The sequence below is a fragment of the Gallinula chloropus genome (genome assembly GCF_964237585.1).
Source record: "Gallinula chloropus genome assembly, chromosome: 8".
NCBI lineage: Eukaryota > Metazoa > Chordata > Aves > Gruiformes > Rallidae > Gallinula > Gallinula chloropus.
The window spans coordinates 27,921,089-27,933,413 of NC_140093.1; the positions used below are offsets into that span (position 1 = coordinate 27,921,089).

Consider the following 12,325-nt stretch of genomic DNA (forward strand, 5'->3'; position numbering starts at 1 on the left):
GCCACCATGCTGAGGAAGTATCACACTACCCCAGCACAGTGATGGAGAGGAGCAGGGTCATCTGAAGCACCCATGGGTGGAGGAGACAACCCCAGGGCAACCGTTGCCCTACGGGTGCACGGGAAGGCTTGAGTCTACTCATCCTCCTCCCCACCATCCTTCTCCCCCTCACCAGCACAAAGCTGACAGTGATGCAAGGCTTATTCTTGCTTTCTTTTTGTTTTCATCTGTGGTGAGTGCTTATTATTTCTGGTAACTTAATCACTAAAGAATTCTCCCCAGCTCCATCAGTAATGGGGCTTTTCCTGTGTTTCCTTAGAGAGATCAGAGCTTGCCTGACATTCCTGTCCGGAGCCTGATAAGAATAATAAATGAACCTGGGGCAGGAAATGGCACAAAGCCTTGGCTGGCTCCTGGCAGCCCGATTTAGCAGCCCCTGCCTGGTCGCTCCATGATGACGTCCAAGCTCCAGAGCGGAGCGGTTGCTGTTTGGGGAAGCGGGGCGATTGTTTTGGTGGGGTGTGGGATCCTCTCCCGCCACACCCTGGCACGGGGCTCCCACCCAGGGGTCTGCTGCTGGTGCCTTTCCCGGCCACGCCGTCCCGGTGATGGGGAGCTGAGGTCCCCATGCCAAGCCAAGCAGTCTGTCAGCCTCCCCGTGAGCGCGGCTTGGCCCAGCTGGAGGATGTCTGCGCTGGAGACGGGGTGGCTCTCACCTTCTCCTCCTTTTTCCGGAGAAGGCGCCCAGAGTTTCATCCACTCGGAAACCAGGCTCATTAACAGCACTCTTCTGCTGGCATTGGTCCTTCCTTGGTCACTTCTGGACAGGGACCAACCCTGGAACAATGGGAGAGCAGTTTTTTTTCCAGGAAAGTGGCTGTGCCCTTTCCCGGTGCCTGTCCCAGCTCAGCATCCCCCGGCCGGCGCTGCGGCTCAAGCCCACCGGGTGTCCCGGGCGGAGGAGGATGGAGTCGGGCCCCCGCAATAGCTGGCTGGCTCGGCAGGGAAGAGTTGAACCTGTGCCACCAGCATACTTCCATGCTGACTAAACCCATCCTCCAGTCATTTGGGAGGCTCGGCACGGTTTGGATGGGGAGTGGCAGCGCAGGATCCTGGCCAAGGGAAAGGAGGTCAAACACGACCAGGGCTGATCTTGCTGCCAACACTGGTGGCAGCTCCGTGGGACAGCTCGTTTGCTCTTCCATGCCAGCGCAGAGACTGTGTGCACAGGGAGCCTTTGTGCCCCACTGGTCCATATTTGCACTGATGTCTGCCCCTTTTGTGCCCAGGCGTGCAGGAGAAGAGCTGTTAGGTGCTTGGGTCTTACCTGCTTGTGGGGGTTGTGTCTTGCAGCTACGGTGGCCCTGACACCGAGGGACCAGCGGTGGATTGGAGCCTGGTGGCTGGGGCTGCTGATCTCCTCGGGCTGCTTGGTGCTCACATCCATCCCTTATTTCTTTTTCCCTCGGTACATGACCAAAGGGCAGGTGAGACCTCACCTCTGGAGGGCCAGAACATCTCGGTGTCAGGGCTGGGCTCAGGGAGGGAATGCCTGTCCCTCGAGAAGGGTGGGAGGGAGGAAGGGAGCCCAGAAACCCTCCTCAGATATGGTTATGACATCTCACAAGTGAAACGTCTTCTGAACAAGTCCTGTGCCTCTTTATATGAGAAGGACCAGACCTTTCACGTCCCCACCACCAGCTGGAAAGCCAGGACCACTGCAGCTCAGCAGAACTCGTGCCCTTCCCACCAGCTGTGTTGACAGCATCTGTTGGGGAGGTTTTGGGTAGACCTGCACCTTCCCTGGGGCAGGGCGGTGCCTGGGTGGCTGCTTGGGGCTCCTGCATGCAGTCCTCCTTGGTAGGGATCTGTCTGTGGGGACTGGTTCTGCTGGTGATGGCTGTATCTTAACTCCCCACTGCAAGGCAACGCTCCCCTGACACCATCACCATCATCATCAGTGACAGCCCCTGCTCTGAGCAGAGCATCCTCACACGTGGCAGGCATGGGAGTAGCACCAAGATGAAGCTGCCCAGTGGGGTGTGATGAACTGGCTTTTCCTTCTGGAGCAAAACTTGCAGGGAAGGGACAAGTTTCCCATTTTCATGTTCAGACTCTGCAGAGTTAAAAAAAAGAGGCACCCAGGAGAGGGAAGCTTTCCAAGCTCTTAGAACCTCTCCAAGCAGGACAAACTTGTGTCTTGCAGCTCTGCTCGAAGGGCTGCAGTGATTTCTGAGATAATTCACCCCTCTGCTGTGACAGGCAGGAAAACCCAGCAGGCTTGGCAGGGCCTCAGAGGCATCTGGGACAGACCCTGCTCCTCCTCCTCCCTAGCCTCGCTGCGTGCTGGGGTGCTGCCAGCCCAGCCCTCTCCCCTCAGGCTGCTCTTCTCTCCTTCCCCAGGACGTGAACGCGGAGGCTGGCATGCTCAGGAAGATGGAGAAGGGGGTGGCTGAAGAAACCTCTCTGCTGGAGTTCATAAAAAGTAAAGGAAGGACTTAAAGACAAGGGTGATGGGGGCACCAGGCCGTGCTGGGTGGGTGAAGACCACCACACCAGTGTTTTCAAGCTGATGGTGGGTGGTGGGGACCTTTGAGTTGCTCCACACCACCTTGTGCTGGAGATGCCAGGGGCAGCTCAGGCACCTGGAGGGCTGTAGCGTGCCCTTCCCTAAGGACACAACCTCCCTCTGGCTGTGAGACAGCCTGAATCAGCTCTGAAAGTCGGTTGGAGGATCTTAAATGACATGAGCAGGCCGGGAAATGCTCGCTGGGTGGTTTAACCCCCAGCTCTGGGAGAGGCCACGGGGCTGCTGGCGCCACTTCGCACTGCAGCTACACCAGTCTGTTTACACAGAGCAGAAAGGAGCTGCAGCAGGGATGTCACTGAGGAGAGAGAGCGGTTTAATGATGGTTTTGAGCTCCATGGTGACCTCTTTCCAGCTAAAGCCCCCGCTCCTTCCCTCTCCACCCACTGCAGTCACGTCCTGTGTCTGTCAGTGACTCCTTCTCTATCTCGCTGGGCTCTGATGGATGACATTGGGTCTCCACAGCACTCTGTGTTAGACAGGGAAAGCTGATTCCAGACCAAATAAACAGCTGCCCTGAAGACCCTGGAGTCACTCTGCCACTGCAGAAAGGGGCAGGGGGAGATGATGCCCCACCAGGCAACGACCTGGCTGCAAGAGCCAGAGCCTGCCCGTGCACAGCTCTGCCCTTGTCTGGCTGCACCACCCAAGGGTATGGCCCCTGCTCCAGAACAACAGATGCTAAGTGCTCCAAGGCTGATGAGTTTGGAAAGCAGAGGGGTGGGGGTGGTGGTGGGCGGAGCTGCCCCTCCAAGTCACCTCTCAAGGCACTTTGGCCACGATCTGCCAGCTGCTGGGCCAAATTAGAGTGTCTCCCCTTGTCTTTTCCCTGCATTAACTCACTGGGGACAGGCTAAGGATGGTGTTTTGGGTTTTTCCATGGTACAAACTGCTGATGTGAGGATCGTGTGGCTAAACCACATTTTCCCTGCTGTTTCCCTGCAGGATTCCCAAAGATCTTCCTCAGGCTGCTCCTCAACCCCCTCTTCATCCTCCTGGTGCTTGCTCAGTGCAGCTTCTCCTCGGTCATTGCGGGTCTGGCCACCTTCCTCAACAAGTTCCTGGAGAAGCAGTATGGGGCCTCCTCCTCCTACGCCAACTTCCTCATAGGTGAGCACAGGGTGAAACGTGCCCATCAGCCACCTGCCCCTGTTTCCCAGGCTGTGTAAATCCCGTGTGAGTTAGGAGTTGGGAATCACCTTGGGATGCTTGTGGCTGATGACTTTCCTCACCTGGGATGCCTACAGAAGGCCAGTCTGTCCTGCAGCCTCTCAAAGATGGTCTGCATCTGCTTGCTCACTCTCATGGGGCAGCTACTGCTCCCTTTGAAATTGTGCAGCTCCACCACATGGGTGAAGCAGGTCTGGAACGTTCGGATACTTAAAGGAGCTTTAAAGAGGAAGAGATTAGGCCCCAAGCTTCACCTTGAATCTCTAAACCAGATTCCTGGGGCTGGGGTTTCTCATAGGTGCTAGCTGCCTTGGTCTGTCTGACCATCTGCTGACACATGAGCCAGCAGTGTGCCCAGGTGTCCAAGAAGGCCAACAGCATCCTGGCTGGTGTCAGACCCAGCGTGGCCAGCAGGTCTGGGGAGAGGATGGTGCCCCTGTACTGGGCACTGGTGAGGCTGCACCTCGAGTGCTGGGTCCAGTTCTGGGCTCCTCATCATCAGAAGGACATGGAGGTCCTGCAGCGAGTCCAGAGAAGGGCAACCAGGCTGGGGAAGGGGCTGGAGGGCAAATCCCATGAGGAGCAGCTGAGGGATCTGGGGGTGTTCAGCCTGGAGAAGAGGAGGCTGAGGGGAGACCTTCTCCCCACCTCCCCTGCCCTGCCAGGAGGGTGCAGAGAGGTGGACGATGGTCTCTTCAGCCAGGGGACAGGAGATGGGACAAGGGGCAATGGGCTCAAGCTGCCCCAGGGCAGGGTCAGCTCAGCTGGGAGGGAAATGTTCTTCCCTGGCAGAGTTGTGGGGCTGTGGCACAGGCTGCCCAGGGAGGGGCTGAGTCCCCAGCCCTGGGTGTGTTTAACAGAGGGGAGATGAGGTGCTCAGGGATCTGGGTCAGCACAGGATGGGAATGGTTGGACTCGATGAGCTTAAAGGTCTTTTCCAACCTTGTGTGTGATTCTGTCTTTGGATGGGGTCAGGGGGTTCTCCCAGCTGCCCCGAGGGCCACAAAGGCCCTGGCACGGGGTGCTCGGCAGGCAGGACCCCCAGCTAACGCCGCCATTCCTGGCAGGAGCCGTGAACCTGCCGGCGGCGGCGCTCGGGATGCTGCTGGGAGGAATCATCATGAAGCGCTTCGCCTTCTCCCTCCGGGCCATCCCCCGCTTCGCTGTGGTGGTGCTGGTCTTCTCCATCCTCATCTGTCTGCCCATTTTCTTCATGGGCTGCTCCACAGGGCGCATCGAGGGCATCTACCCCCCCAGGTAACACCAGCTGCCAGCCGTGGGGTGGGGGACGGGCAGGGGCAGGGGGAGAGGCAGTCGGCGTCGCCACGCTTGCTCCTTGGTCCCGCTGCCTGGAGGAGATCGAAGCCCAGAAAGCTTGGGGGGAGCATTTATTACTCTTAAAAGTCTTTTCCAACCAAAACAGTTTCTGAGATTCTCTGATTCCTGATTTTCTGCACGAAGCCAGTGGGCTGTGCTTCTCACGCTGGACTTCTAGGGGGGGGTAGTAGTATTCATGCCCATGGCCACATCAGCCCTACACATAGGCACCTTTGCGTGCTCCGTTTGTTCCATCACCTTTCTCCTTACCTGGGTGGAAACTTTTTGGCCCTTGCCATGACTTTTTGACATGAAAAATGACATTTAAACTCCACCCCAGGCTTGCTGTCAAGTCCATTGTGCTCATTTCCCAACGCGCTGCCAGCGAGGGGCTTTCGTACAGATCTTGCCCTTGGCCAGCAAGAAGCCTCCTGTCCCAGGGGTCCAGTGGAAGGGTTTGGGACAGGGAAGCCCACGCTCTGCTCCCACTGAAAAGTCCCTTAAATAACCAAGGTGAAGGAAAACAGCAGGAGTCTGCAACTGCATGTGTGGGCAGCACGGCTAGGTTTTGCTCTGAGAGCGTGCAGGGCATGAGTTCAGGAGCAGATGGAAACCCACCAAGGCATGGCACCACCAGCTTTCTGTGTGAGGAGATCCCTCAGCTCAAGATCAGGTGCTACAAGTGCTAAATTTTGGACGGCACCTTGGTCTCAGAGCGCTCACTTCCTGCCACCAGCATCAAGTCACCTGCCTGTCCTGGCTCTTCTGGGAAGCACCAGTCTCGATGGGCTTTTCCAGTGTAACTGGGAGCTGCTGGAGGGACAATCATGGAAAAGGAGGCTGTTTTCTTACAGTATTTAGGAAACCTCCCCCCTGTTTGATGGCAGAAGGGCACCAGTGCCTTTCACTTGACTCCCCAGGCAGCTGTGAGCTCCGTGGCTGGGTGAGCACAAGCTCTGCCCCATCTCACCGCACCCAAGGTGCCGGAGCCGGGCTTGTGCCGCTCCAGCACTGAACTCCCTTAGGTGGTAGGGCAAGACAGGACAGAGGATTCTGTTTGTCCTCTTGCCTCTCACTGCTGTCGTCAGGCTTGTTGGGAAAGGAGCCAGCTTCCAGTTTCTGTCTGAATGGCGTTCCCAGCCAGGGCTGTTCGCACATCTGCTGCCGCAGCCCTGGAGGGAGCCCAGCTACGTTCCTCCAGGCATTGGGCTGATTAATTTTCAGCTGGGGATGGGGGGGGGAGGGAATTGGGTGGGGGAAAGACCAAATAAAAAGGAACATAAGTGTGTGAGTACTTGTTTGCAGACATAACAGAATTACAGCTACACTCGCTGCCAGAGGTACCTGCGGGGGATCGGGGTCTGGCACGAGGCCACCCCACTGCTGGCAGCATCCCAGTGCAAAAAGGAATGGGGAAACTGGCTAACCAGTAAGAGGGAATTTTTTTCTTCCTCCTGTCCTATTTCTTAAAATTTTTTTAAATTTTTTTCCCCCCCTCCTCCTCCTTTTTTTGGCAGTACATTGAGTTCCCAGCAGCAGGTTAAGACACCGAGTGGGTGCCACTGCTCTGAGCACATCTTTCACCCAGTGTGTGGAGAAAACAACGTGGAGTACATCTCCCCCTGCTTCGCTGGCTGCACGAACAGCACCACTAATTCCTCCACCCCCAAGCAAGTGGTGAGTAAAACGAGTGGTTTGCAGAGCAGAGGGCAGCCTGGCTTGCTGGTGACAGCGGCGGCCACAGCAACGCTGGAGGAATTTGGCAACTGCAATAGTGTGGTAGAGCCTCTTTCTCTATTTTGGGTGAGGTGAGGTCTACCAGATATGCTGAAGTCCTGGGAGTTGCTGTAATGTGCTGGGACTCTGCTTGGAGAAATGGGGACGGCGGCACATTCTAGTGTGGGATGCAGTGGCCATGCCTTAACATAGGAGCTGATGCTCCTCATTCCGCCCAGTGGTATGGCCTGATGTGCTGCTAGAAGCCCTGCTCTTGGCTCTTGGCTTTGGGAACCTGATGTTTGTGTTTCCCAAACTTTTCCAACAGATCTACAAGAACTGTTCCCAGATCCCTGCTGGGAACGGGCTGTCCTCCGCCAAGACAGGCTCCTGTCCACTCAGCTGCTCCCACATGCTCCTTCCTGCAATATTCCTCATCTCCTTTGCTGCCCTGGTCGCCTGCCTCTCCCACAACCCCCTCTACATGATGGTGTTACGGTGAGCGATGGGTGGGGGGGGTGTCACAAGGCATGATGTGATGGGTGCACCACACTGGGCTCAACGGGGGCCTCTTAAACATGAAACCAGCCAAACACAGCTCTGACCACCCCTGGCTTCTCCACTGCAGGGTGGTGAACCAGGACGAGAAGTCATTTGCCATTGGAGTCCAGTTCTTGCTAATGAGGCTGCTGGGTGAGTGTCCGTCTCCTAACGAGGCTGGGGAAGGCAGCAGGGTGCTCAGAGGCTTGCTGGAGCTCCAGGAGGTGTTGAACCACCTCAGGGACAGCAGGCAAAGCCTGTGGGCAAGCTGACTCCATCCTCTCCTCCCCCCAGCGTGGCTACCAGCTCCTGCCATGTTCGGTGCCCTCATCGACTCCTCCTGTGTCTACTGGCAGAGGCACTGCTCGCACCGCCGCTTCTGCGCCTACTACAACAACGACCTCCTCCGCAACAGGTACCCTGCCCTGTGCCACTCCTGGTCCCCTGCCCTGTGCCACTCCTGGTCCCTGAGCAGGGGTGACCATGGGGACGGTGCCCAGCTCAGCCTGGTGCCAGCTGGAGCTGTCGCCTCCAGACACGGCACCTCCCCTCTCTTCTCCTGACAGATACCTGGGGCTGCAGGTGGGCTACAAGGTGGTGGGCACCATCCTCCTCGCCCTCATCGGCTGGAAGGTGAAGAGGAGCAAGGAGTACAACGTGCAGGAGAAGGCAGCGGGGCTGGTGTAGCCCACCTGAGGACTGACTCTGCACCCCCACTACCCACTGCCAGTACTTGTCTTTCTTGGGTTTGTTTTTCCTTCTAAGGGAGCGACCTCACTCACCTCAGCAGCCCGGAGCTCCTCTCCTGCAGCCAGGGATGCTCTGTGCCAGCTCCACCCTGAGACCGGCTTCTCCCAAGCTCTCCAGCCTTTCCCATCGCTTTGGGGAGGGGGCAGCCCCCCCTCTCCCCTGGAGCAGGAGGCAGATGGGGGCTGGAGCCCCATCCCACACAGGCAGAGACATGACTGCTGGGAGCGATGCTGTGCGTCTGTGTCCCCCCCCCCCCAAGCTGGGACAGGAGTGGGGCAGGTGGCTGCCAACCCTGGGGGGCTGCCCTGTGTCCCCCCTGCCCACATCCCTCGCAGAGGTCAGCGTGGGCACCACACACACATTGTGGAAAGCTGTCACTGGGGGCTTAGTGGAGAACATTTGGGGGGGGGGGGTTGTTGCACTTTGTTTTTTAAATAAAGGTCACTTTTCCAACTGTGGGGCTTTGGTGCTCCCCCCCCCAACCCCACCCCTGCCCCCAAGGCTGGTCCCACCAGCAAGGCAGGGGGCAGGGGATGCCCTCAGGTCACATCCTGGCAGATGCTGAGTGCACCCATTGCTGGCAAAGGTGAAGACCTGGGGGCAGACGGGGCCCACACTCCCCCAGGGGCTGCTCAGAATGGGCCATGGGGTCAGGCAGCACTGGGAGGGCAGCGCTGCCTGCTGCCCCTGCAACTTGCTGGCAGCCCCCAACCCTCAGTGCAACACCTGCACCCTGCCCACAGCCAGAAAACCTCTGCCCCTTGCTTAAATCAGCCTGCACCATACCCACAGCCCCCTGCCAGAAGTGGCCTGCACAGCTGGGCACACAGCAGGCAGGGTGCAAGGGCTGCAGGCCGGGGGTAAAGGAGGAGTGGGGAGCTGCAGGGCCTTCAGGCATAGAGCAGCAAGGCACCGCAGTGCAGGCAGGGGGGCTGCAGGCATCACAGCAGTGTGGGCAGGGGGGCTTTGGGCAGGGCTCATGGGGCTGCAGTCATCACAGCAGTGTGGGCAGGGGGGCTGCAGACATCACAGCAGTGTGGGCAGGGGGGCTTCAGGCAGGGGGGCTTTGGGCATGGCTCATGGGGCTGCAGGCATCACAGCAGTGGGGGCAGGGGGGCTTTGGGCATGGCTCATGGGGCAGCAGGCATCACAGCAGTGTGGGCAGGGGGGCTTCAGGCAGGGGGGCTTTGGGCATGGCTCATGGGGCAGCAGGCATCACAGCAGTGTGGGCAGGGGGTTTACTGGCAGGGCTCATGGGGCTGCAGGAATCACAGCAGTGTGGGCAGGGGGGCTTTGGGCAGGGGGGCTGCAGGTGTCACAGCAGTGTGGGCAGGGGGATTTTGGGCAGGGGGGCTGCAGGTGTCACAGCAGTGTGGGCAGGGGGGCTGCAGGCAGGGCGGCTTCAGGCAGGGCTCATGGGGCTGCAGGCATGGTGCTGGGAGGTGGGCTGCTATAGGCACACAGGCAGGGGTCTGCTGCCGGGGTCTGGGGGCCATGGGTGCAGGCAGACAGGGTGCAGGGAGGGTCTGTGGGCAGGCACGATGTGCAGAGAGCCCCAGGCACAGCATGGGGGGTGCTGGCAGGGCCTGGGGGGCTGTGGGCACAGGGGGCTGTGGGCACAGGGAGGCACAGAGTGTTTCAGGCAGGGTTGGGGTGGGATGGGATGTTCTGCTGCCTGTACAGGGCTGAAGGGAGCACAGCAGCTCCAGAGCCCCTGCTGAAAGGGGAAGCAGAGGGCTTGGTGTGAACACAGCAGAGCAGAGGGGGCCACATCTCCTCCACGGCTGCTGCAGAGTCTTTGCCACCTGTAGAGGACCAGGGCAGATGCTGCTGGTGGCCACGAGCAGCACCAGCCCCAGGGCCAGGGTCACAGACAGTGGGTGGGTCAGGATGAGCAGGGGCCATGGCCAGGCAGAGACACAGCCAAGCTGGAGGAGTCAGCACCTACACTGAGCCCAGCAAGGGACTGAGGGACACCACAGACTGAAGGACAGGGTGGGGAGAGGAGTTTTCCTGGGTAAGAACATCCCTGCTGCTCTTACCCTGTGGCTGTGCTGGGCCAGGCTGTGCTCCAGGCTGTGCTCCCAGCCAGCAGCCTGGCTCACACGTGCTCACAGAGGGAACAGAGGGAGAGGGGAGGATGCTGGGGGGTTGCTCTGGACCAGCAAGTCTTTACAGAGTGAGGTCTGTCTGGGCTGTTCCTGTCCTGCCTCTGCCTGGCTGCTGTTCCCTTAACACCAGCAGGATGCTCCTTAACTCTGCTTCTTCCTCCACCTTCATCCCAGCATCAAGCTTGCCAAGCTCCAGCAGAGGCAGATGAGGTGACCCAGTCAGGGCCAACACAGAAGCTCCTGGCCCCAGAGGTGGCAGCAAGGCTGGGGCTGGCCAAAGGGCCGATGCACAGGGAAGGTCAGAGGTGCCACACTCAGCTCTGGGAGCCCTGGGAACCACCCCCCTGGGATGCCAACGTTCAGACACCCACCCCATTTGTGCTTTCCTTTGCCTTTCAGCAGTCTCTCCTCTGCTTTGATGTGGTTTCTGCTATCCTGGATCTCACCCTGCTTGTCAGTCTCCTCTCAAAACACCCTTCCTTCCCAGAGGAAGGATTTGCAGGCAAAGCACAACTGACAGCAAAAAGCATCACTCAAAGCTCTTAGAAGTACAGTGAGAGCCTCAGTCCCTGCAGATGTGTAAATGCAGCAGGGTGACCGTGGGTCAGGCAGCTGGAGCAGAGGGGACTGAGTTTGTCAGAGCCTGCTGTCCTGCCAAAGCCATCTAAGCAGGCTGGCTGCTGAGCTGCAGCCTGAGGAGCAGCTCCCCAGCCAGCACAAAGCCACAGGCAAAACACCCCACCAGAACACAAAGCTGACTGGGGAGAAAAATAACCCCAACAAAACACAACACCAGATTCAGAGTTTCCAGCTCTGCCCTTTTCCCTCAGCCACCAGGGAAAATCAGCCCCAAATATTTAACAGGCAAGTCATGGATGGCAGCCCAAAAACCACATGCAGCTCTCACAGCCCAACGCATGCGTGGTGCTACAGCCCCAGCTCAGCCCTGCTGTGTACAGACACCCCTCAGCCCCACAGCCAGCCTGACAGGGAGACACAGCTCTGCCCCACTGTGTACAGCCACCCCTCAGCCCCACAGCCAGCCTGACAGGGAGACACAGCTCTGCCCCACTGTGTACAGACACCCCTGAGCCCCACAGCCAGCCTGACAGGGAGACACAGCCCCAGCTCAGCCCTGCTGTGTACAGCCACCCCTGAGCCCCACAGTCAGGCTGACAGGGAGACACAGCTCAGCCCTGCTGTGTACAGACACCCCTCAGCCCCACAGACAGCCTGACAGGGAGACACAGCTCTGCCCCACTGTGTACAGCCACCCCTGAGCCCCACAGCCAGGCTGACAGGGAGACACAGCCACCCCTGAGCCCCACAGTCAGCATGACAGGGAGATACAGCCCAGCCCCACTGTGTACAGCCACCCCTCAGTCCCACAGCCAGGCTGACAGGGAGACACAGCCCCAGCTCAGCCCCACTGTGTACAGACACCCCTCAGCCCCACAGCCAGGCTGACAGGGAGACACAGCTCTGCCCTGCTGTGTACAGCCACCCCTGAGCCCCACAGCCAGGCTGACAGGGAGACACAGCCCAGCCCCACTGTGTACAGACACCCTGAGCCCCACAGCCAGCCTGACAGGGAGATACAGCCACCCCTGAGCCCCACAGACAGCCTGACAGGGAGATACAGCCACCCCTGAGCCCCACAGCCAGCCTGACAGGGAGATACAGCTCTGTCCCACTGTGTACAGCCACCCCTGAGCCCCACAGCCAGCCTGACAGGGAGATACAGCTCTGTCCCACTGTGTACAGCCACCCCTCAGCCCCACAGCCAGCCTGACAGGGAGACACAGCTCTGTCCCACTGTGTACAGCCACCCCTGAGCCCCACAGCCAGCCTGACAGGGAGACACAGCCCCAGCTCTGTCCCACTGTGTACAGCCACCCCTCAGCCCCACAGCCAGGCTGACAGGGAGACACAGCCCCAGCTCTGCCCCACTGTGTACAGACACCCCTGAGCCCCACAGCCAGGCTGACAGGGAGACACAGCTCAGCCACACACACACAAAGCCCCCAAAGGCTCCTCCTGTGGAGAAGGCACCTTTTTTGGCAAGACAGACCCCTGGCCAAGCAGCAAGGCTGAGCTCCACCGTGGTGCTGGGCAGAAGCAAAACCTCAGTCCC

General features: G+C 59.1%; 1 protein-coding gene across 1 annotated transcript in view; it reads left to right on the plus strand.

The window, feature by feature from the left end:
• Window positions 1-8,527, plus strand: part of SLCO2A1 (solute carrier organic anion transporter family member 2A1) — a 29,492-nt gene extending 20,965 nt beyond the window's left edge. Inside the window, exons 6-14 of the mRNA XM_084267545.1 lie at window positions 1,354-1,487; window positions 2,404-2,485; window positions 3,533-3,697; window positions 4,825-5,014; window positions 6,592-6,751; window positions 7,119-7,288; window positions 7,419-7,483; window positions 7,625-7,745; window positions 7,897-8,527. Coding sequence (XP_084123671.1) covers window positions 1,354-1,487; window positions 2,404-2,485; window positions 3,533-3,697; window positions 4,825-5,014; window positions 6,592-6,751; window positions 7,119-7,288; window positions 7,419-7,483; window positions 7,625-7,745; window positions 7,897-8,017 — 1,208 coding nt within the window. The 3' untranslated portion in view covers window positions 8,018-8,527. The remainder of the gene's footprint in view (window positions 1-1,353; window positions 1,488-2,403; window positions 2,486-3,532; window positions 3,698-4,824; window positions 5,015-6,591; window positions 6,752-7,118; window positions 7,289-7,418; window positions 7,484-7,624; window positions 7,746-7,896) is intronic.
• The last annotated feature ends 3,798 nt before the right edge of the window (window positions 8,528-12,325 follow it).